General features: G+C 42.7%; 1 protein-coding gene across 2 annotated transcripts in view; it reads left to right on the top strand.

Moving 5' to 3' along the window:
- Window positions 1–25,767, top strand: part of XYLT1 (xylosyltransferase 1) — a 145,859-nt gene that overhangs the window by 96,130 nt on the left and 23,962 nt on the right. For both annotated transcript variants that reach the window (XM_065732627.1, XM_065732626.1), the window contains exons 5-6: window positions 14,658–14,738; window positions 25,210–25,426. In XM_065732627.1, the coding sequence (XP_065588699.1) occupies window positions 14,658–14,738; window positions 25,210–25,426 (298 nt within the window). The remainder of the gene's footprint in view (window positions 1–14,657; window positions 14,739–25,209; window positions 25,427–25,767) is intronic.

Below are 25,767 nucleotides of genomic sequence, written 5' to 3'. Positions count from 1 at the left end.
GGTTTGGAGCATCATTCAACTTGACTCTGCTCAGCTCTGATAACTATAGTGTGTAAGAGAAGGAGGGATGAAATGGCAGAGGAGAGATCTCTGCAAGTGATACTTCGGTGTGGGAATTTTCTGACTTCTTTCTCCTTTTGCTCTAAGGTTGTGTGGTTTTAGGGTTCTTTTCATTGTTTTAAGGGCTTTTAAAAAGACGTTCAGGTTTTTCAAGATACCATCTCCCACAGCCATTACATTCACAGAGAACAAAAAAAATATACCTTCTTTTTTCTTACTTTTTTCATGATTTTTCTTTTGAGGAAAAAGTCTTTTCTTCTGAGAGTCTCTTTCAAAGCTCTGTAGGAAAGCTATCAATGTCTTTATCCTTTTATTTTACATGCGTATTTACTTGCATTATTTATTGCCTCTGACAAACAGCATCAGGTAGTCAACCTTATCTTCAGGGACTGAAATTTCACTCCCAACAAGGTGAACTATGCTGAGCATCTATAGGTGCTGAATGTTTAATGTGCTTTGCAGGAGTCCTTGGATAATGGGGCAGGTGAAGTGTTGCACCACTTAAATGATCTCATTAAACTTCCTCATTTAACAGTGAATGTCGTGTCAGTGCTTACCTGGTCACAAAGCTTGTACAAAGGGTGGACGTAATGAAACATCTGAACTTTTTGTAACTTACAGTAAATCACTGAATCTCCATCACCAAAGGGATCACCAAATCTAATTGCCAGCTAATGCTCTGTCTTTAATAAAGGTCAAGCAAAATTATTAGCAGAAGCTTGGGGAGTGCTTCGGAATGGTAAGAAAATAGAGCAGCTTACTTATAGAGCTGGAAATGCAGGTAATACTGATTTTCGAGTATGAGCAATTGGGTATAATAAAAGAAACCCAGTGAAACTATTCGTGTTTTGGTAGTTCACTCTATGAAGATGAGTTTGTTTTAGGATAAAAATTTTATTGAAATGTCTTCCTGCATTGTGGAGACTCAGTCAAATGAGATAGTAGAGATTCTGGCGTGGAACTTAAATGTGTATCAGAGTACCGGTTGCATCTGGGGAAGGGTGGGTACAGACTCTGAGGGAGTAAACAAGATGATCTAACTGGGACGAGTACTTTCACAACAGATGCCAAAGTTCCTGTAACTTATGATGATCATCTCTGTCAGTCAGAATTGTATTCAAAATTTAAGAAAAAACAGCTGACGGAGAGCTCTTGAGTGACCTGCTCTTGTTTTGTGATGTTCTCTTCTGATCAGTGGTCAAGTTAACTTTTTTAATGCAGAATGGCAATTCATCTACAAATTTCAGTGCTCTGTGGGATCTTGAAGGATGCTCTGTGAAGGAGGTGGACCTTTTTCTCGGGTCAGCATTTCTGGTCCATTGGCCAGCAGCAGGCAGGCAGCCTGGCTCTCAGTCCTTCATTTGCTCCAGCAGACCTGCACTCCTGTCTCCCTAGGGGAGTTGTTAGCAAAGATAACCACGCAAAATCAACAGTTTTGCTTGAATTCCTGCCAGAGCTGAATGTGGCAGGGAGCCTGGCAGTGACAGAGCTGTCCTTTCATTCATCTTTCTTCTTCACAACTTTCATCTCTAGTAACTTAAATGTCCTGGTCCTGCACTTGGGCCACACTGGGGACCAGAAATCGCTTCCGTTGGATATCAGGAAAAGAAACCAAAGAGAAAATGTTTTGCTATTTTTTCAAGTTCTTTTTCAGGTGATGGGACCACCCAAGGGATCAGCAATTTCCTTATTTCAGCAGAGCATGGGTGACTGACACACTATAAAAGTTCCTTTGTGATGGCTTTTGCTCTGTATAACAGATTTACAGTTCCTATTCTGCTAAGATTTCTTGTGGACATTTGACCCAATGGCCAAACCTTTCAAGCAGATGTCTGAGAAAGAAGAAGTGGGAGAATGCAGTTTGTATGGAGTGAGCAGACCGGATTGAAGCTCCCTGTCCGCTTTTACAAAACTTCACAGCTTTTGCAATGGGCAGGCTCGAAGTGCAGTACTGGGAACACAGGAAGATCTCTTTAGAGAGCTGAAACAAAGAACTGAGCTCTTAGGTCGAGCACTCTAGCTTTATGAGAAATGTCTGAGACCCAGCTGTGCCCTTTTGTTATTGTAAAATTACAAATCCAAAGCCAGCAGGGCTGATGGAAGCTGTGTAATAGCAACATGATCACCAAAGACATTCGCTCAAAAGGCATTTATGCTCTCTCTCAACTTCTCATCATTTTGACTTAGTTGAACAATCATGTTTCACTGAGGTTCAGACTTCAGAGCCATCTCTTCACAGCTATTTCCTTCTTGGTATTACATACGCTTTTACTCGATGTGAGAGCCTGTATGAAGCATGCTGGTGTTCCAGGCCTGGGTTTGACCTTACACTCAGCTCATGCACCTCTTCCTTTCCACTAGAAAGTGGGAAGCAAGGAAGTGGGCAGTAGGAAGATAATACTTTATGCATGGTTTAAAGAGTGTTTCATACATGGTCCTGAGCTGAAGCATGGGTAAATCGTATCTGTTTCAGTGGGAGTACAGAGCAGGTAGCTTTGGCAGCACAACATCTGTTAAGATGCCAGCGTCCAAGGTTTTTATCTTGGTGTTGTAGCTGACATCGTATGCAGTTTGGTTTGCTCGGAATATCTTTATCTGGTAAACCAGACATCAGTCCACTCTTAATGCTTCCCAGGAAATCTTCTTTCCTGTCCAAAAAGAGATTTTATCTGTGTTTTCCATGAATCTGCATTCTCTTAGAGCTTCTGATGCTGTTCTTCCTTAAATCCCTCAAATAACCTTTTCTCCTTCTCTTCCCTCATTTATCCAGCACATTTGCATGAGATTTTTTTTAAGGTTATATTTTTGATCTGTTATCCCACTTCTCTGGTTTACTGCTAGATTATCCAGTGGTGGCAGAGCAGTGCTTTTGTGCATGCTGTTTGCAAAGGGTGGGGTGAAATGCCAAAACTATTGTGACTTAAGACTTTTATTTACATCTGGTGTTAGCATAGTATTTTCTTCAACCTGGCAGTGATGGGAGACCTGCCCTTGCTGTGTGCAGCGGATGAGGCTGCTCATTCTTCACTTCTCCTGCTGGGCTTCGAGCTACAAAGCAGCTTAGTCAGGGGTAATATAGTCAGAAAAGGGTCCTTAGTGCACAGTGTCTCTTGTCCTTTCAGTCCATAACTGATGCAGTTCCCCACTGACTGGCCTGTGCCAACGGGCCCTTCCCTTCTTGTAGTGCCTGTGGGCAAGAACAAGGTTTGTGGCTGGAAGTGGGCATCGATGTGACACCATGTCCCGAGTGCCCCCCACAGCTTTGCTTCAAGCAGCCTTTACTCTGTAGATGTAATTTGGAGAGGGGTAAAAAAAAGCTGCAGAGAAACAGTCCTTGTGAGTTTACCTCGGCTTTGGGAGCAGAAACTTAATCTCTACTGAGCTGCTTTTTATAGAACGTTCAGTAAAATCATTATCAAATTCCAAATGCTAAAACTGCTTGAAAAAGGGAAACGTTTTTGTTATAGCACTGCATTTTAAACATGCTCTCCCTTTGTAGCCCTGCAGAATTCTCTCAGGAAATTAAAAATCTGTTGAAATTGTCATTAAGAAACTTCTTTTGTTTAGATTTCAGGATGCCACTCACAATAACACAGCTGCAAAGTAATACTAGGTGGCAATTGAAAGTGAAGATGAAACAGCAACATGTGCCGTTACCTTTCCCAAGTCACTCTTAAACACTAAGGGGCCACTAAAGGGTGAGAAAAGGGTTGTTTTGGTTCAGCCTTTCAGTGGTGATGCTGAAATAGAAAGGAGAGGAAATAGGTAAACTGTTTTTCACCAAAGTAGGGCTAAACATGTAAAAGAGTCGAGTGGTAATCGACGTTAAAGATTTTTCTGCCAATTTATATATAAATTAAGGTCTTGTAGTATTAAATTATGTGCTTTGACATTTTGTCTGTGCTCATTCTCTGCATATGAATGAGCAGAAGGGCTGATTCGAAGGAAATAGTTTGCAACAGAATTACAGCTGCTTTGGAGTGACGGATCATTTGGGACATGCTGCAGAATGCATTTCTTTCTCCCAAGATAATATATTTTTGCTGTGCTGATTAGTCAGGACTTTAAATTTTGGGATGCCATGGAAGCTTTGGCCTGGCATCTTGTAGTGCAGAAATTTAGGACCTCCTTTTGCCTTGCAGTCCCAGGTAGGATTAATGTCTTGTTGGCTCTTACAGTCCCATGTTACATTTGAGTATTTCATTTCTGCTCTCCCTGCACAGTCACAACACATTTGTGTGATACTTCTCTATCTATATACACAAGTGACAAGGTGGTGCTGAACACAGCTGACTACGTTTGTGACTGCACATTAATTCCAGGTTGATCTCAGGGGAGGAGACCCTAAATGGATCGCCGCAGCACACATTCCACTCTGCAGCACACAGGTCAATTATATCCATCATTCAGCCTTTCATCGAGGTAACTGCACTCTTTGACGTGTTAGGAACTGGTTTGGGGCCAAGTTCTTTCCAAATACAGAATCAGTCTTTGTTTGAAAGTTTGCTTCCACAAAGTAATTTTTAGCAAGTAAACTTGATATAATGCATTCTTTGGGCATCTGAAGTTCTTTCCTAGGTTGAGGTGAAGCGCTGGTTCTCTCGATGAAACAAGGCTTCATTGGTTGTGGCTCTGAGTGAGTGGGAATAACAGCCTCCCACCACTGAGCTGTTTTCCCTCCAGCCCCAGTTACACCAGCTGATGGAGCCAGACGGTGCCTTTGACGTTTTTCTGCTCTCTGCTAGATGCTCATGCTCATCATCCCAGCGCTGCATTCCTCACTGCCGTACTCCAAAGAGTAGGGCAGGTCATCAGCTGGCCCAAATTGTCAAAATAAGATTATTCTTCAACCCAAATAAAGGTAATAAAATGTGACTTTCCGTTGTTAAAATCAATTAAGTTTCCTTCCATCAGCTCTCAATTCATTATCCCTTTTACCCTCTAGGCCCTGTTCTTCCATGTTTCAGGCTTGGTGTGGAATTAATGTTAAATCCCATTAGCCTGACCCCGTTTTCCCCTGTTTTGCCTTCTGGTCTTTTGAATTGATGCACTCTGACAGGTTGCCCAGCAGCTCAGGGATCAAAGGGAGTGGCAGGCCCATGAGAAGCTATGGAAGATGCTGCTTGAATCTAACTCCCATTGCTTTTAACTAGGGTTTGTGGAAGGGCCTCAGCAGCAGGGGCTGGCTGGGGGGAGGCCAGTGGCATTGATGGCACATGGGGGACCCCTGTGCTGGGGACCCAGGTGTGTTCCTCCAGGTAACCCTAGTTTAGGGGATTGAGGTCATTGGGGGTGGGTTTCTGTTCCCTCTTGCCTGTTCCTTAGAAGGCATGGGCTGGACAAAAGTATTTATTTGCCTTAGTAGATCTTTCCCACTGCTGCTCTCAGAGCTATGTAGAGCTTTGTTGGCTGCTTTTTCCAGGTTTATGTCTCAAATTAACCAGGGATGTAAGGCAAGACCCAGTGTAAATACCAGGTGGCGAAGCTATGCTGTGCCTCTCTGGGCGTTCTGCTCCTGTTTCCAGCAGTGCAGTGCTGGTCTCAGGTTTGTTGCTGCTTGCAAGGTTGGTATGAGCTCTTTGGGTTTTGTTACCAGTGCAATGTGTTGGGTCAGCAGCACGGTGGGTGGCTGGAGCACTACAGCAGCAGCTGCCCCTTGTATCCTGTGGTATGTGCCATGCACAAGCCTCTCCCTCCACTTCCATGGAAGGAAGTGAGCATTTTGTATTATAATCACTCAACCTAATGAGAAAATCATTTTTCTTACTGACTTGTACAAACAAAATTTCAGTTGGATGAAGGAATGTATAAATTAGGTAGGAAAGTGAGCAGCTGCCTTAAATTTAGGCTTCTGTTATATTTCTTCGCTTTTATGCAAAGATGCTGATAATTTAATTTTGAAGTTTGTGAAAAAAAGACTTGCTGAATGTAAAATATGAAGTATAAAATATGCACAGCTCAAACGAAAAGATCCTACTCAGCCCAATATTGGGACTTTTTTTTTTCCTTTTAACCAAAGTCTCACTAATTTGAGTAATGGACTTGTTGATCATTTCTGCCGCTCACTCCACTCGCTCATTTAATCAGTGATTATTGTTTTCATCCAAATGGGATGTTTCTGTAGGCAGATGGGGCTCTGCATGAATATGCTGTGGCAGCCAAGCCCTGAAAGAGCACAATGCAGGGGCATTGTTCTGTGCTGCATGAAATCCCTGTGCTCTGATAAACCTAAAAATCTACTGCATTTGGTTCTGATTGTGAAATATCCTTGGATTAGGAAAGTATCTCACACATTTTTACTTTTTTTTTTTCTTTTTTGAGATGCTTTTCAACAAATATTTAGAGCGGGCTCAGATCTCTTTTTTTGAATCCTGCTCAGAATAGTGGTGTGTCTCTTAACTGTTTGTGGTGCTGTCCTTGCAAATTATGTTCACAAATCAATAGGAGGCTGCTCTGGTTTGATCCATCAGGAGTGAGTTTGTTAGCTTGTTGAACAGGATGCTTCTCTCTATTACCTCTGCCCTGATGCAGTTTATTAAAGGAGTGTCTTATTATGATGTTGTGATTCAGCTTTGTGAAAAATTGTTATCTTGACAAACGTGTTTCAGCAACTGTTTAAAATTGTGGAGTGACATCACTTGGGCAGGTTAATAAACAGGACTTGTGGTGTAGAAACGGGAGCTCTAGAACTTTTGCTATGGAGCATTTACCTGCTGTGAAACACATAAGCAAAGAGAAGAGAGCAGCTGTGAGAATGGTCAGAGGACAGTGCTCATTTTAGGCTGTTAGCAGGCTGCAGTCCAGCAGCATTCCTCCCCAGCATGATCAGCGTGGGGTCTGGGCTGGGAACCCCTGTTAATCCCAGCAGTCTGGATTAGGCTGTAATTAGAAGTGTGTGAACTCCACATTGCGGTATTTTTCTCTCCACCAATCTGCATTATTTTACTTTCCAAATATGAATTAAGGGACTGCCAGTGGGGCTTGGTAAACAGTTTTTGCCACTGATGGAAGTGTTTGCACTTTTCTTCCATGCATTCAGTTCAACTAAACTGACATCTCTTCTGAATGTGGTGAGATTGGAATTTTGCTTTGCAACGGTACATACCTACAACAAGTTTTCTAGCCCTTATCTAAGTTAGACACATGTCTGTGTAGTAACTTAGAAATATTTGTTGGAAATAAGCAATTAATGGACTTTTTCAGCAAGGGCTGCCTGGAAGGCACTCAAGCTCTGGGCTAGCAGGAAGGGAAAAATCCCAACCACAAATGATACCGACAGTGATGTGCTGATCATTCGTAAATTGAGAGAAAAATGCATAATAAAATTGTTGAACGAATCAGGGTGAAATGTTTCCTTCCTTTCCAGCGAAATGCCTCTGTGTTGAATGCCTGAACAGCAGGTGGTTCAGGAAGGCATTTGTACTGAATGTGGTTGGTTTTCTTTGATGGTCTTGCACGTGTCTTATCTGTGCAGTTGCACGTTTGGAAGGATCTTCAGAAGCTTCTGTTCCAAGTGTTTTTTTCATTTTTAAGTGCATATAATTAGGCCTAGAGATTGCATAGAGATAAATGTATGAAAGGCAAACAGTATTTTAAGTAAAGCATCTCCTAATTTTACTGTAAAATGCACAGGTTGGTTTAAAATTGGAGAAAACAGCTGTATGTTACACAGCAGTGTAGCATGGTGCTTTCCTTACTATTTTACTTCCTATTGCAGCAGTAGGGGCATTCAGAGCAAATTGTTTGGCTGTGGCAATGACTGTAATTGTACTCCTGGAGCCATGTGATAAATCCATGGCGGAGGTGGACGAACCAAGGTGCAGCTGGATTGAGCTCCCTGGAAAAGCCTCCTTAGCACTCACACACCCAAGAGATCTCAGTTGAATTCAAGGACAGCTCCTAGCTGATAATTTTGTGTGTAATCGTTGCACATGCTGCTTGCTAACAGATGGACATGCAGACCCATACCCTTGAAGCAATTGCTGAGGCTGCAGCATGGAAGTAGCACTGTTTCAGAAGAACCACAAGTGTGCTACAGTTAAGCACACGCTGTTAAGTGCCTCCCTGGATCAGGCTCACAGTGGCTGTGCTGTAACGTGGTGTGTTCGATACGATCCTCTATAATTTAAATGCTTCTGATGAAATAGCGCTATAAAATAATTGGAAATTGAGTAGATTACTTCAAACCAAGCAAATAGCTGAAGAAAGTCAAAAGCAGCAAGTTAAAAAGTTTTAATGAGCATATACAGTGAGTATTTTGTTATCGTAAAAGCCCAAGGGTTTATTAGCTGATATGGGGCTGGCGTTTTCCATTAGCCACAGGCACTTCGAGGCTTCGTGGGATATAGCTGGAAAACATTCCAAACAAATGAATATTCTATTTTAAAAGAATAATGAGACGTTGAGGGTTTTTATAAACTCCAAAGTTTGCTAAGCCAATATCTCTAATTAGATGAAGGAACCCTCTATAGAGTCTTCGCATCGATGACTGTGCACACAGCAAATGTTTTAAGCATTTACATATCAAATAGTGCTGGCAGCGCGTTGGCTGCAGTCCAGAGCTGCAGATAGTTTTAATCACATTTGTTCATTAATGCTGGGAGGAATTCTGTTATATATGGTCTCTCCAGGATGCTCATTTTAAGCATGCGCTGCTGCTTGTCAGTGGTGGGCTTCTTGTTTATTTGGTTGGTGGATGACATCTGAAGCACTGAATTTGTATAACACATGTTATGGAGTGTCTCAAGAGCAGAAAATGGAGTTCATTTTTTTTCTCTTTTGTGCCCAGATGTGTCTGTTCTCACTGGGTTTTTTCAGCAATGTGATGTTTAAAAGAAGACTTTACCTCCTACTCTGACTCTGTTAGTTCTTTTCTGCAGGAGACATACAGTGGTTGAATGCGAAGCAGTAATTGAAAGCACTGTAAAGGTGATTGTGTTACTCATAAGGATCCTGGGGGGTCACCCAGCAGTGGCCAAGCTGTGACTGCCTGGCACCTGGAGCACCCGAACGCAGCAGGTCCTGCTCAGCTCTTGTGTTTTGCAGCCAGGCCTGCTGCTTCTCCTCCACTTGCTCCTCTGCTAAACACAGCTTGAAAGACAAAACAAACTACTAAAGACAACGTTGCTGAAAAAGCAGAGGTGTTAATAGTCACCTGCAGCCTTCCACATGCAGTTGGCCTCTGAAATCCCCTCTGTCACTCTCATTTTTATGCTATGTTTTATGAATGACTGCTCTTAGGGGAATCAGCTTCTCTGAGCAAACGCTAATATTTGTTCTGTGGCAGATAGCGAGGGCTAAGTATAGCCTTCCCCTGTGTTTTTAGACAGCAGCATCATCTCTCCTTGATGCTGCCAGATCCTCTGGAATCTCTCCTTGCAAAGGCAGTGCTGGAGCTGGGGAGAGGGGTGGGTTAGCAGCACCATGTGGTGGCCAGACTGGGTGTTCAGGGTCCCAAAACTGAACCCTACAACAGGAAGCAGCTTTTTAAATTGTTCTGCTTGCATCCATGTGGTTTTATCATTTTGCTGTAAGCATTGCTGCCTGGTCCCTCAGTGGAGCGGCAAGACTGCACCCAACCCCACTGCTCAGGCATCTTTACAGGCACAGATGCATGGGTGAGGGGGGAGAGTTTTGAGCTATTCTTCATCCCATCTTACCCTGTGTGTAAGGGAGAGAGCAGCAAGGCAGAGCGCCCAGGATAGCACGGTGATGGGGTGATGACCTCTGCTGTTGGCAGCCACAGCTTATCCTAATGTTTCACAAGGATGCACCATGTAAAATTAAATTAATTATTCAAATCAATGAGCTTGATCACAGTCATTAGAATTCATTGAAAAGAGGGCAGCAAAATCAAATGCTCCCTTCAACTTCAAGGCTTGTGTGCATGCCTCCATGTTGAGAATAGCTGAAAGGGGCCTTTGCAGACATCTTGTCCAATGGTCTGAACAATTCAGGGCTAACCAAAAGTTAGTTATCAATAATCCATTTGGGTTGGGCATTATCCAAATGCCTCTCGAACACTGAAAGGCATAGGGGCATTAACTAAGAAGCCATGTCATGTTTAACTCTGGGTTGATGGGCTTGCCCAATCTACTAAGTTTTATTCTCTGAAGTCTTTTTCCCCTCCATACCAGGGAGTCTCATGAGCTGATTTCTAGGCGAGGAGTTGGAACAGCGTTTTCCCTGGGTGTGGAGCTGGCAGCCAGTATTAGGGGATTCGATCTCTGTTTTCACTGACTTGGTAGGCTGATCTGAGCAGTTTTGCAGCCAACTCTCAACACAGTGTTGCACGAAGTTCAGCCAGTGCCTCTTCTGTTCAGCATGTTGAGATGTGTATTCCTTTCTGTTGAGGACTGTGGCCTTAGTCTTTAATAATGTTTATAATATTTTTCCTATCCTGTAGGCTTACCAGGTCAGGAAACATTTCCGTTTGTGAGTGTATGTATTGTGAAATACCATGTGAGTTATGAGTGCCATGAATGTCAGTAACAATTACGTATGATAAACGTTGTTCTGGTATCACCACAGTGTTTCCAAATGGGCCTTGGCATACTCACTAACTTAAAGCTTAATTGTTTCTGCTGTTATTGCAGTTATTTCTAAACACTGATTGCTCTCAAAATTAAAGTTAGAAATAGCAAGTTATAGTGCAGGATAGATGGATTGTCTGTGGTCAGAATGGCACTAATGCTCTGACATATGCAGGGAGAAAAATAGGTCACCTCCTGTAAGGAACCTGTTTGGACTCAGTAATCTCCAGAGGTCCCTTCCAACCCCTATGATCTGGTGATTCTGTGTGAGAGCTGTGTGAGTGGCTGGTGCTGGTAGCCCAGCACACAGAGCCATGTGTGAGCGGACCATTCCCACGCAGTCAGTGTTGAGGCTGTTGTTAATCTCCACTTCAGCCTGGGCAGGCACTGCCCAGGAACCGCTGTACTTCTGTACAGCAGTTGCTCTTTTGTTCATCTGATTCCTACACAGGATCAAACTGTATTGTTCCTGTACAGGTATGCTGCCAAAACATTCTGAAGGTTTGATCTAACGTAAGTCATGTTGTTAAGCAGTTGTGCAAGTTTTGGCTTGTGTGTAGACCATTGAAGTGGATGCTATTCTTTACATCCTTTGAGTTGTCCAAGTGTTAAAGCACTTTGCTGAATCAAGGACATTTATGTTAGCCTTCACTGTTGTCCAAACGTAACAATTGCTTGTTTTCCTTTTCTCAGATTCACCAAAGACTTTTCTTAATCTATTTTCACAGCTGTAAACTAAGGGTATCTTTGCTGTTTGCTTGGATTAGTCACCAGGACTGGGAAGATTTGTTTAAAACCAGCACTGCCCTTTGTTCTGCGCAGCACTGCACTGCGGCCATGCATGGGGGAGTGCTCATACTGCCCCTGGGCAGGTTGGCCTCCAGACAGTGCCAGCACTAAGTCACTGGGTTTCTTTCCCATTTTCCAGTTCATTTCCCAGTGCTCATGCCATGTTCTGAATTTACTGCGGTGCTAAGCATGTATGTGTGCTTGAGACCCTAGTGACTGCTTACAGCTTGGGACACCTGAGCACCAATACTCGTGAGAAAATGCCAGTGGCTGGCTTTGCTTTGCTTTCCTTTCCTTTGGCAGTCTCTCTGAGCTCCAGTGCTGCTGCACATCTCACCTCTCTCTTTTGACCCCTAACCCTGGTGCTGGTCCTAACCCTCGCTGAGCCCAGCAGAGGAGCTCAGCTGTGGCTCTCCAGGGCTGCATCCATCCTCTGAGCTGAGTGTGGATGGATCTGGTGGATCCCACCATTCTAGCTGAAAGTCCAGCTTTTGCATGACACTAAATCTCCATCAGTGACTTCAGATCTGCTCTGTTTCCTCTTCATTCTTCTCCACTTGTCTCCTTTTCATGGACACCCCATAGAGTCTCTCTCCACAGTCTGAATTCACGAGCGGTTCAGTTTCACGTCTCGCTCTGCATGCCACACACCTGTCACTGAGCACATTTCTTCTCCCCTCCTCTATTCCCACATCACCCCCTCTCCCCACTAACCACACGGGTACGCAGTTAAATAATCCTTTTCCCTGACACCTCACCCTCCAAATTAACAATAACAAAAGGAAATGAAAGTGGGAGCTGTGGTGCATTCGCCACCTGCAGCCTCACACACCGACTCTGGAAAGACTTCTTCCTACATTTGTATTTGTGCTGCTACACACTGGGGAGACTGATTGAAATGTAATATGTGTATTAGCGTGCAAATTAGCACAAACTAGTCTCCCTTATCCCCATGACTTTCTGATTTCCTCCCTGGGAAGGAAATAAAAGAAATGTGCAGCTCTTGTTGCTTTCTGTTACACTGTGGTGGTTAGTGAGGGTTGTTTGTTTTATTTTTTTTCCAGGTTTGTGCTCAGTGAATTGCCCTGAAATGCATGGAGTTAGAGCAGAAATTAATTTGGCATTGTGCTGATGATGTTGCTCCCAGTGATGTCTGTGGTTGGAACTCTTAGCCTTCCATTGCCTCACTCAGATTAAGCACAAGCTCATGCCTTCAGGATTTGTCAGTGCTGGAGGTGCTGTAAATAACCAGCAGCTCTGTGACAGCGCTGCCCCTGCACACCAAGAAGAGCATCTATGGGGTGTCGAATACCTTCTGTTTTCTTTATAATGTGGTGCAATGGAATAACTCAGAGGTGGTGTGCAGCGTCCTCATGGTGTCAGGGCCAGAAGAAGTGGTTTGAATGAAAGCTTAATAGAAATTCAGTGTGCTCCCATACTGAGCAAAGAATTGGTTGACTGCAGGAATCTGAATGTCAAATAACGGGAGTGTTTTACCAAATGGAAATGTGATGTTTTATTTCCATGTTGTCAATACATGAAAAGAAGCATACTTAAATGACAAAGAGTAAAATCCGATACGGAGCTTTTTCTAAAAAAAAAAAAATATCTTTTATAGAAAGTAGGACCATTGTGCCACCAGTGTTTTCAAAGAGTGGAAAGTCATCAATCATTAATTTTTTGGAGAGCTAAAAAGCAAATGGGCTTTTATAAGAAGTATCTAAAAAGTGGAAATGATTAAAAAGCTCATACGACAGCCCTGAGCCCAAATGCATTCAACAGAGCTCCGTTGAATTGCACACTATAGATTGGTGAGCAGTCCCTAAATGTGATTCATTGAGTGGTGTGGGTCATTGCTTTAGTTGATTTAATTTTTGTCCTGTAAGAAAATTAAAACTCAAACACTTCCAAACTTTGTTATATTTCTGAAGATCATCTTTGTGTGCCAGCTTTTGCCTAGAAACTCACCCAAAGATGTCAGCCATTGAAACCATTTCATGTGGAAGCATTGCTAAGTAAATTCACTAAATGCCTATTCATCCCAGTAAGATGGAGAATCACTGGAGCAGCAAATGTGAAAATATGCACAGCTTACTATACAGAAAGCAGTTTTCTGAGGTTGCCAAATTGAGCTGCAGAGCCTGACCCTGGGAGGTATTAAAGTTTACATGAGTGAGCATAGGAGGAGGGTCTAAGGCTGCTCAGCCTGGTCACACAGGCCAGTGGATGGAAGGAATCTCCATTTGGTCCAGATAAAATCAATGGCTAACTTGTTCTGTACTCCTAAGTGCAGTGATGAAATGGTATTTATGACAACAAGAAACTGGGTTTTTGAGATATGGAAATAGGTTACTAGTCTGATAACACTTGAGTTGTTGCAGCCTGACCCCAGAAGTTAAATGCATGTGGTACAATAATCCTGTTTCACTTGATTTTCTAGGGCTTATATGAATAAAATGTTTTCAAGGTGCAGTGCTACTGACAGCTGGTTTATCTTAATTTTTCTGCTGTCAAGTTCATTACAGACCATTGGCTTAGCAGCTGTTGAGCCTATAATGAGTTTCTGAATGCAAATCAGAAGGTGAAGATCTTTTTAATATGATTTGTTCACTTTTCCTAATATATGCTGACCTAGGTAAACAGAGAACATTTCTGCTCCATTGTTAAAGAAATAACCAGACCATGAAAGCTGCCATGCGTAAATACAATCTTGGACACGTCAGCAGAAATTCTGCAAGTACCAGTGCCAAGCTGCCAGTTGTATGAACTGGAAATCACCTTCTAAGTTCCTTTGTGCCTATTCATTTTATTGGGATTTTCACAAACAAGTTCTCCTGCTTTCTGCATTACAACCTTGGTCTATTTACAAAGACTGAAACAAAGAAAATGCCGATAGATACTTGACCGAATTCCCTGAGCCAGATCTAGCTAAGCATGTAAAAGGGAACTATCAGTCAGTCCTGCTGTCTCACAGCTGGATTTTCATACTTGAAAAGTACTGAGCAGTATTTCTCAATGTGTGCTCTGTTCCAGTACTGAAAACATCTGCCAAGATTTGATGGGATTTTTTCTTTTCAAGACATAATAATGCTTCTTTCCGAGCACACTGTGCTGAGTAGAGAGGAGGACAGTGGAGCTTAGCAGCATGATTTAAGTTTTTCAGTAACTGCTTCATTCTGCAGAGGGTCTCCAAATGGGAACAAGAAGTACATAAACCACTCTAAAGATGGCACTTTTTGCCACGTGACTGTACATCTTCTGTTCTTTCTCTCACAGAACAAATGACCAGCTCGTGGCATTCCTGTCCAGATACCGAGATATGAACTTCTTGAAGTCACATGGAAGGGACAACGCAAGGTAAGCCAGCCTTTCCTCTGCTGCTGCACCTGCAGCACTGGGCTTCTGCATAGCGACTGCTCTTTGGTGCCACCTGAGTGGAGAAATCCCTGCTCCAGCGAAGAGAAGTGGGTGAGGAGGATCCCCTCAATGGTTGTTGTTCCAGGGTGGCTCCTCCTGATGCTCAGATGTAAAGATGCTTTTGTAGGGAAGGAGGAGTGAAGTGGTCAGTGCTTGCTCTCTGCTCCAGGGCTACCATGGATGGCTTTTTCAGGAGTGGTACTTGTGGAGGAGGTGTGTGTATGAGGTTTTCCTTTGTTTTCATCTCCACTACTTCTACAGTAAGCAGTATTTACATATGAAAATGACCACTTTCTAACTCATTTCTCAGAAATGGCTGGTATCACAGGCTCTGCCCAAGCAGGCATCTCAGACTGTTCTGAAACTCCAGAAACCCTGTCATTTCACGGGCTGGGAATGCCTGTGAAGGAGGAATTAATCAGAAATACTTGTTCCAAGTCTGCACAACCCCTTGCTGATCACTCTTACAGACAGTAAAACTTCTGAAGGGGTCTGAAGGCAGCAAGTCTCTGAGCTCTGTGCCAGCCTGCACGTTCTAGCAGAGCTGGGAGTGATAACTGGGATTACTGGGATCCCTGTGATTTGAAGACCTCAGAGCAGTGTCCCTCTTCATCCACCCTGCAGGGGTCCAGGAGGAAAGCAGATGTGCTTTTGCCCACAGCACATCAGCTTTGTGCATTCAGGGAGCTGCAGTGACCATGCACCATGTTTCCAGAGCTTTAAATGGCACCTGCAGCTGGAAAGGCTTTACCATCTGATTGTGGTGCTCTTCTTTTCCATATTCTTGGCATTTTCATAGTATAGCACCAATCCTATGTCAGTTCCAGCAACTCCGTATGCTGAGTCCCAGTAGCTTTGCACCTGAAAATAATGTTTTATTCTGCCTGGGTCAGCAGGTGATCTCTTTATTCTGTAAAATGTCAGGTGTGCTGTAAGGCTGAGTTCAGATAATGTGTAGAGAGAATGTGAGACATCACGTTGCGTGTTCAGTGCTGAAGGTGGGTAGAATAGCTCACAGGTTTCTGTTCTTGACAGTTGTTGCTCTTGTCATTGGGTTTATCAATTCTGTCATGTTGTGGTTTGAATGGAGTCCTTGTGAGCATTCATCTTGTGCGTGCTGACGTTCTGTAGCAGGTAGTAGAAAAAAATACTGCGAGGAATAGTATTTAAATTAGCATCAATAGTTTTCACAGGAGATTCTCCAGTCTGGGAAATGCAGTGTCAGAGTGATTGGCAGGCTCAGCTCTGCTGGCAGCAGTGGTCAGCATTGGTGCTGGGCAAAGGAGGAAGGAGCAGCATCCAGGGAGATGCAGTCAGTCTCAGCCTTTCTGCCTGTCTGGCACACCTGAGTCTCTTCTCCAATTCTGTGAGCTGGCTAACGAAGGTAGCTAATGAATTATGACATGCCTGCATCAAGCTGGATGGGGCATGCTAACTTCAGCTAGGTTAGAGCAATTTAGATCAATTAAACACATAAATCTGGTATTAATTATGTAATAAAATGAGTTAATGTGTCACTTGTCCTCTACTCAAAGCAATAACCACCCATTTATTAGTTCAGTGGTTCCCTTTGACTCTATGAACAATCAGATACCTTTTACCCCATTACAACACGTCACCAAGTTTTGGAATTTTTTCTCCTGGATTTCTAACAAGAATTCTCTGTGCATCAGAGAGAATCATGTGGGACACGAGTGAAGTTCTGCTTCCTCAGTCTGTCCTCTGTCTGTGTGCTCCATGAATCCCATAAGCACTCCTGGTCTTGGCTGCTGGATGAATGGATCCTTTCACGTCGCCCCTTGGCAGCTCCCCAGAATTTCTGTAGGGGAGATAGGCTGGCTGCCCTCCTGCGTGCCCAGGATATCTGAAGGGACAGGACTCAGGCCAGCAGCCGCAGAGGCCTCTGAGTAATATTGGCATTCAGTAAATGTTAATTCCATGAGTGTCAGAAGCTGATCAAAAAACAGTTAGACCTGTTTGCATAGTAGGTGAATTTCCAGCCTGATCGTTCAGTTTTAGTGTTCCAGTAACTCTGTCATGTCTAAGTGTACTGTCTGCCCTGACCATGTGGTGCACCATTTCCAAATGACTTTTATTTTATGTCTAAGCTGTGGTCATAACAGTGAGATTTAGAGGTTTAGCCCTGTAGGCAGAAATCAGGAAATCCTTTGTCTGGTCGTTCTATAAATGTTACTTTGCCTTGTCACAGCCCTATGGGAAACAAGTATTCAGTGGGGCAAATGGTATGAACAGGAGCTCCATGAGAGCTGAAGAGAGATGTTACAGCCTCCAAAAAAGAGAAAAAGGAAAACAAGGCCAACTTTGTATTTAAGACACAAGCCAATCTCCAACTTATGGGGCAACAGAAGAGAACTTTCCCCAGGGACATCCTGTCTCAAAGCAGACTTGATCAGGAATTTTTCTTTAAAATGTCTGTCTGAAGCTGTGATAAGGGAGAGGACGCTGCAGCAGGCTGACCGGTGCCCCACGTACAATGATAACTTCACTGTTCTGTGGTTTTTCTCAAAACCTGGTAAACTAATAATTCAGGAGCTCAGCATATAAAAATCACTGCAGTTTTCTATTTTAATTTGTGAGTGAATATGACTCCTAAAAAGTAAGCCTTTCAACTAAATCTGCTTTGTAAACCACTGCATATTTTCTGAATTCTAAGTCTTTGGATCACTCAACAAGGATAGAAAGATCAGAAGTGCCATCTTAAAGCTGAAATGCTCATACAGCTCAATTACAGTGTGCTTTGTATTCAGGCCATGTTCACAATCAGTACATGTTTTACTGCCAAATAAGGAGACAAAGCAGGCTTCCTTTTGTAGAGAGAAGTTTTCTTTTAGTTATGCCAAAGTCATTAAAAAGTGCATCACTCTGATTTTCGTTTAGTAGCTTCAAAAAAGGGAACGGATGTGAAAATGGCTCCCTTAGCTCAGCTGGAGAAGCATTATTTCTTTAGAGAGCTAGATGTATGAAGTGAAATTGCATGCAGAGGCTGGAGTCATTACATAGCACTTAGTGGGCATGACATTTTCTCCTCTTTTCAGTGTCTTAGACTACTGAAGTGAAAGAACAAGCCAGTAGTTGTGCAAGGAACTAGGAATAGGAACAGTACAGTACCTGGATGATGCATAATAAAATATGGAGATGGTGAAATGTGACATCTTCAATGGCAGGCAGGAAAACGGCTTCAAAAAAAACCCAAAAAAAAACAAACAAACAGAAGCAAACATTGGTCATTTGGGAGTGCTGTAAGCATGCTGCAAAGGTTGGATGCTGTTAAATCCTAGCAGAAAACAGGTAGCTAAAGAAAAGGCCACCACAAGTTTGTCAGTTTGGGTGGAACTTGGGTTCTCTTCTTGTGTTGTTTTTTTGGTTGTTTGTTTTTTAATACTGGGAAAATATGGATTTGTTATCCCTGCTGTCAGACGAGTTTAACCACTTACCTTCCTGCTCACACCAACTATTTGGTGGTTCATTTGGCTCAGATTTCACTCCCAGGCTTTTTTTTCTTTTTCTTTTTTCTTTTTCTTTTTTTTTTTTTTGTTATTTTCGTTTCAAACTCTTCAGTATTCTGAAGCACACAGACTGGGAAGATCTATTTTTTGCTTGCAAGTAGCTCAGCCCCACACTTGCATGTGAACTGTAGCAGCTGAAATAGCAACGTGCGCCTTCTGTGCAACGAGTGCATTTAAAAATGGTAGACATTGCAGCTAACTTTCATATGTTCCTTACTGCTTTATGGAAAGTGATAGGGGTGCCTTAAAGCCTTCACTTGCAGTTTGATTGTTTGCCTCCCTGTAGGGCTTTTTTTCCTGTTCTGTTTTTGAAAGCAGTGCTAAATGGCCAACACAAAGGAAACAAATAGATGAAAGATAATAGGAAGATGCAGTAAAAGCAGCCATGTGCTTTGACATGGGAAAAAGTGGGATTTTTTTGTTTTTATTAATCTTGGTAGAGTATACAAGCAAGATCGTCCACCAGTTCAGGAAGAAGCAATAAGTGAAAAGATTCAAAGTTGCAATAACTTTTGGAGTGGTGTGGGAAGATGAAAATTGTGTTACAGTAAAGTAATCAGAAATCTGATTGCTATCTAAGAACATTGGGCTGCACGCTTTTTTTTTCAGTGGTGTAAGTAATAAAATTTGTGCCCTTTCATCCAAAATCCTGAGACGTTTTATAACATTACTATTGCAGGGAACATTTTTTTGTCAGATAGTGTTGGCCCTGTTCTACCCCCTGGTAAACAGAATCGGAGATGAATAGCCTGATTTGGCGGCTTGGACACCCATGTAGAAGCAGCTCATACTTTCCCACATCACTTGGAAAGTTTAAATCCCCATTTTCATGCTCTTTTGTCAAGTTGTGACGGCAGCAGCATGTGGATGAGGCTGACTTAGAGCTCAGCTGCACTGCCCCAGCAGCTCTCCCAGGTGGGGATGCTCAGTCGTGTGGGTGCTGGGGAGAAGAGGAGATGAGGGAAGAAGAAATCTGACATTTATTGGAGACAGACAGCAGAGCGTCAGCTTTCATATCACTGAGTCTGTGTGTGATGAATTTTCGTGCTCTCTCTTCATTGCAGTTTCCTCCATGTTTTGATTATTTTTATATTAAAAAACAGAAAGAACACTTGAGTTGCAAACTCCAAGATCATGAGAGCAAGCTGTTACGTTTTTGTCCTTGTGAAAGCTGTCCCAGTGTTTCTTAAGAGACATTGGAATTGAGGAGTGGTGGAAATGCTAAGGCAAATCATTGAAAGCCCCTCCGGAGCTTTATTCTCACAGGGGACTGGATGGGAGTGTATCAAAACAAGGCAATGCCTGGTGGAGTCATTACTGCAGAAATAGGCTCCTCGAGTTTCCTACACTAAAAGCAGTTTTAGAATTTTTTTTATTTTTGGAACACTGGAGGAGTTTGCTCTCTGAGCCACAACATCAAAATGTTAAGAAGCATGAAGGTTTTTTAAGATTCCTCTGAGAGATTTACAGAAGATGGAAAACAAGATTTTTTCAAAACTAGAGCAAGTTAACTCTTAGGAAAAGGTCGACAAGAAAAAAGTATCGTGAGAAATGTCTCCTGAACCTCATGCAAAGATGAGATATGATTAAAGCATTAATGGATAGGCTGAGGAAATTGCATATGAAGAAGCAGAAATAAATTATGTAGAGTATGAGGCTCTATTATAAAGCTTGAAAAATCCAATTATGTTCATATAGATATGGAATAATGGCCAGATAAAACCTGTATCCATCAGCCATGAACAACCCGTCTCCTGTGGAATACCCTAAACCTGATGGATGTTTGATTTCCACAAAGATGCCATTGCTTTAGAAGAGACATGTATAACGTAATAGTCAAAATGCTGTAGCTTTTATACTATGCTGTGATCTGAGTTGTACATTGCCCAATGTTCGTGGCAGCAGACCTGTTGTCTGACGCAGATTTACTTGCACACTGAACTAAAAACTCCCTAGGAGTGTTGGAAACCATGTTGGTAATGCAGAGCATTGGGAAATCCTTTGAGTAGAGCTGTTTGGTCTCAAGATACCCAATGATGATGGAACTCACACCACTAACTGCATCTCTTAGCACTGTGTGTCTTTTCCATGGCTACATCACCTGTGTTGTCAGCTCTGAGCTGAACCCTGCTCCCCCAAGGCCAGTGCTGCTGCTGCTCCACACAGCCCAGAGCCTTTCTTGAAGGGCAGAGATGAACAAATGACCATCACTGATAATTTTAGAAAAGCTACGTTCTGCACAACTTCTGAGCAGTTATTGCAGTGGGCAGAGCTTTAAAAGCGTTTCGATTTGTGTGCTTACTTACGGGTTCAGCATGCGCCTGTGAAATAGGCCCAATCTAAGTAAAGCAAATCCACCCTTTCTCCTTTTGTTTTGTTTGTTTCTGCATTCACACTAAAGCTTAAGGGATTGATAGGGCTGTGTTGTGTTCCTAATTTTTTTTTCAAAGTGAAGGAATTAAAGGAAGATAAATAATTCTGCCTTTCACATTGTAATGTTTGCATTTTAGGATGCTGCAATTTAAACACATCAGTTACGGGTTTTTTTCTCCCCCTCTTTTCTTCTCTCTTTTTATACTGAGAGTTTTCCCTGATCTTTTCAAAAGGCCAACGTTCTGAATTGTGCACTTTGTGCATACCCAGTTGCCTGTTGTGCTGGCAGGAGCTCTTCCTGCTCTTGTATTATATTCTTTCAGTCATTGTTCATAAGAAAAAAATTGCAACCTGGTAACTTCTGGTCCTTAAGAAAGTTTCCTTCATTGTGGACTTTGGAAAGCAGATGGCAGCAGGACGGAAGCATAAGCTTTTGCAGGGCACCCAGTAGTGGGGGTCTTAGTGTCACCACAGTGTGCATCACCACTTGGAGAAAACTGCTCAGAGGGGGAGAGTGGCTTATGGTGTCTTTGCTGACAGCAGGTAACTGCAGCAGTATTTATTAGCAGTGTAAACATAGTGCAGGAGCTTAGCTGCATGTTGTAGGAGTGTGTACTAAATGTCTTACAAATGCTCCATGTGTTACACAATTGTAGATTCTCGTCTGAAATGAGTTAATAAATATTTAAATATACAACAAAGAGCAGTTTCCTAGAGTACACTGCAATCATGAGCTGTCCGGGCAGTTAGCGACCTGTATGAGGTGTGACAGAATGTGCTGCAGCCAGTGTTGGTTTTTTTTGTTATTTTTTTTTAATGAAATATAAATACATTAATCTGAAATCTTGTGAAGCCCAGTACTGTTAGGGCAGGAGCAGTGTTGTTCAGATCCACAGCAGCCTGGCTGGGGAGCTGAGCGGGCGAGCTGCATTGCTGTCATACAGTGCTTGCAGGTACTTGAAAGTGAATGCAGCCTCCTTGAAGCAGGGGGCTTCTGATTAAGGCATAAATTAGAAGTAAGGATAAAATGTCTTAGATGGAGCTTTATATGAACTACGGTAAAATGGGATCCTTTTTTCTTAACCCTAGTTTTATCTTAATTTTAGTTTCTTCTGGTTGGCCCTTTTCATATCATTATTTTCCTCCTTTTGTCCATTTAGATCAGGAGGTAGGTCATGTGTCTTCATCTGGTGGCAATCTCCATTGCATTTGGCTAACAGTGCTCTGATACAGCTCTGTGTGTCCTGGCAAGTGCAACTGCAGTGTTACCTGCAGTTCAGGATGAAAGCACCAGAAGTTGCTCACATTGAGTGAGAGAAATGAAATGCTATTGCTAATGTTTGGGTTTTTTTTTGCATTCATTCAAAAGATATCTGCTAGCTGTCCTACAAAACCCAAGAAAGAGAGACAGAAGGGAAAAAATCACCATTTCTTTTGCATTTTGTTGCTTTCTCTGAAGCTTGGCATGCCTTTATAAAAAGCACTGTTTGAGAATTACAGTAAGTGTAGTGAGGAACTGATAAATGCAGCGTTAGACTAGAAACAAATCAGTAGGGTTATGGTTTTGCCCTCCCTCTTATCTTTCTTTTCAGAGCTGGCTGCTGCAAGCATTGTTGGATGGCTAGTGAAGAATCCTTATGAACTGTTTGTAGCGTTGGAGGGGTTTTGATTCCTTGAAAGGCCTACGCAGCATACAAATGGCACCTTTTGCTTTCCCTCAGGAAACATCCAATATACTTAGAGTAAGCTCTCTTTTCCCTTATTGCCAGAATTGCTCTTGCCAGAGCAGCCAGTAACATCAGTCATCCTGGAGCAGAGCATGGAGAAAAAGAAAGCCTCTTCCACCTTTTCCACTTTAGTATGCAGCTCTGCACTCCGCATGCCAGCAGCACAGCCTGGGCTTGCTGGGACAGCCTGCTGCATCTTCAGTCAGGATCCCTTTGCCTCTGGCAGATCTGAGCTGAGCTGGGTCCCCTTGGCTCCCAGGGAGCGTAAATGGATGAGGAGCAATTGCCCAGTGGAGAGCTCTAACTTCAGAGTCCCTTGTATGAATTGCTACTTCACAGACAAAAGGAGATCATCTGCTGTGCTAGCATGTTGCAGTGTTAGGTGTAATAACTGTGTGTGAAGCATGCTGAGTGAGCCTTCTGAGAAATGCCTTCTTATTTGTTTGTTACTGCTATTTAGAGCCTGATGTTCCTGGGAAGCATTCCTCAAGAAGCATTAGCAAAAGGATTGGCTTTTGTGGGTCCCCAAAGACTTTGCTGCTTTTCACTTGGGCTACATTGCGTTGCTGGCAGATGGATGTTGGAACACACATTTAGCTTTCTTCTGATAACCTTATTGAATAGGATTTTAGGACTAAGGCTTACTGTGAAAACATTTGTGCTACCAAGAATGGTCTTTCTTCACTCCATATGCCAAGATTTGCTTGTCCAGGACATTAAAAAAGCATAGAACTGTGTATGCTTGCAAAAAAAGGGAGCCTGGTAAACTGTTACAGAAAACATGAAGCTGTGAGTCTAGAGCTGTTGGGACTTATTCAGTTTGACCGTGGCTGTGTTCTTCTACTGCCAATTTCAGACAGTAAAGCTGAAGTCTTTGGGGATTTGTTACTATAAACCCTGTCTTGTAATGCCAGCTGAGATAGCTGGGAGTGGAGGGGTTTAGAAATGGTCAGGCATTTTCATGGGTTGGGGGTTTCTGTTGAAATCAAAAACCCTTCTGTTAGAAAATGTGAATGCGAGATGATAAATCAGTAGAGATAGCAGTTGGAAGAAATGACTTCATGGAAGAGAACTTTACATCCTGTTTAAATATGGTCGATAAAATTCTGTTATTTTCTTAAAATAATTAACTCAAACGAGTATTTAGTTTTGAAGGAAATAAATAAATGACCAAACTTTCAGGCACATTAATATTTGATTTGGAGATAACTACATAAATATTGAATTCGAAGATTACATTCCAGAGCACTGCATTAAAATTGCAAGACTTTTCTATTATCCTTCATAATGGAACATGAAATTAGAAACTTGTTCATGGAAAGAAAAATTTTGCCACTCATCATCCACACATTCTTTGCACGGTTGTGTTAACAGAAGAGGGACACAGCTATCAGTAGGACTTCAGGATTGACCCTGCAGTCATTTCTGGTGTTTTTGAAAATTAATATGCACTGCTTCTTAATTTTTCCCAATTTTTTCTTGGTTCTTTGATTGATACAGAATGACGCTTCAACCAGGGAGTTAGGCTACAAGGAGAGACACTGGTGTTTCAGGATGCAGGAGTCCAGAGAGCTCTGCTGTTGTTCCTGAGCTTTGGGGCTTTTTTTTCCTTCCACGGGCAGTGTGTGTTTAAATCCCATGTGTTTTCTTAACTTCCAGTGCTCAACCATCTGTACAAAGCCAGGCACCACAGCCAGGTTCTGCAACTCCCACTCTCTGGCAGTGCCTAAATCCAGTGAGACCCTGATCCTGGCCCATTAGCCCGTGTGTTTGTTCCTGTAAGCAACCTGGTTAGCTCCTGCGTGCTATTCCTTGGGATGCACAGGATGTGTTCAGCACAGCAACTTGCCTTTGTGAACGCACTCGGCCCCCGTGTGTAAACCCGAGCTAATTCATGGCAGTCCTGCTTCCCTTTGGTGGAAATTATTTTGAAAATGGAATAACAAATAGAAACCTGTGTCACACTGTCCCCAGATGTGTGGGTATCCAGTCCAGAGTGTTTTCAAACACAGATAGATTTTCCAACGCCTTTTTCTTATGATATTGGTCTCAGTTCATTTCCATAACGCTGTAGTTCTGCGGTTGCTCCTTATATCCATGGTTCAGCAGTAAACAAAACATTGTTCCCTGTAGACTTGAAAATGGAGCGAACATACTCATTCTAGAGCAATGCAATTGTATTTCTTCCTAATTAACTATACCCCTGTAGAAAAATTCACGGAATAATAACGCCGAGGTAATTGGTCATTTTGCCTTTATGTACAGTTTGCTGTTTTCCAGAAGCAGTGTGTTTATTTGGAGAAGCTGATGGCACAGATTGGTGGTGGTTCCACTTTGCGTTGCAGTGGTTCCCCAGTGGTTTGCAAAGAGTTAATGAGCATTGCAGAGTTTCACGCCGTGGGGCACTGTAATGTGCACAGTTTTGTCTTAAGACAGCGGCAGGTGTAAATGATGTTTAAAAGCAATCTGTTGTTCTTTTCCCTGTATATGAACATATAACTGATTAATCATTTATTAAACCTCTCTGTGTTATTTATGACTAGAGCAGAAATATAAGCAAGTGACCTCTTGGTCCTGTTTTGAGAAAGTAGCTTACTAAAGGACTTAATTTAGTAGTTGGGTAGAGATAGTGATAGGAGGATGGTTGGACTAGATGATCTTATAGGTCCTTTCCAACCTTATGAACTTATGAACTTATGAACTTATGAACTTATTTTATTTGTAGAGCTAGGGCCAATAACGAAACACAGCTAAGCTTGGATGTGTGGTTTTGCATTCCCTCAGATTCATTAGGAAGCAGGGGCTGGACCGGCTGTTCCTGGAGTGCGACACGCACATGTGGCGCCTGGGGGACAGGAAGATCCCCGAGGGCATCGCTGTGGATGGAGGGTCGGACTGGTTTCTGCTCAACAGGAAATTTGTGGAGTATGTCACTTTTTCCAACGACGACCTCGTAACAAAGATGAAGAGGTTTTATTCTTACACGCTGCTGCCTGCTGAGGTGAGTTCGGAGCAGTCCCTCTCGGTTCTCTAAAGGGCAACTTCTGTGTGTGTCTCAAAGGCCACGGAGTGCCAGGGCTTTGGTGATGTCAGTGGGCTTGGGGTCATCCTGCACTTGGTTATGAGAACTTTACTCTTGTGCTAAATAAGTCCATCAGCATTAGATCTGTTGCTGTAGTTCGTCTGTGGGACATCTTTGCGAGGAGTGGCTTTGTTTTATACTTTTAAGCCTATTAATCTATCACTGAACAACCAAAAATCCATCTGCCACGAGGGCTGCTCCTTCACTGAGCCTCAGAGAGCTGTTAGAGCTGGCACATTGTCTTCCTAAGTAGCTTTGCT

Source organism: Cyrtonyx montezumae, unplaced genomic scaffold (assembly GCF_038088225.1).
Source record: "Cyrtonyx montezumae isolate F1298 unplaced genomic scaffold, pur_monq_1.0 scaffold_16, whole genome shotgun sequence".
In the NCBI taxonomy this organism is placed as follows: domain Eukaryota; kingdom Metazoa; phylum Chordata; class Aves; order Galliformes; family Odontophoridae; genus Cyrtonyx; species Cyrtonyx montezumae.
This window is presented reverse-complemented; position numbering and strand designations above follow the sequence as displayed.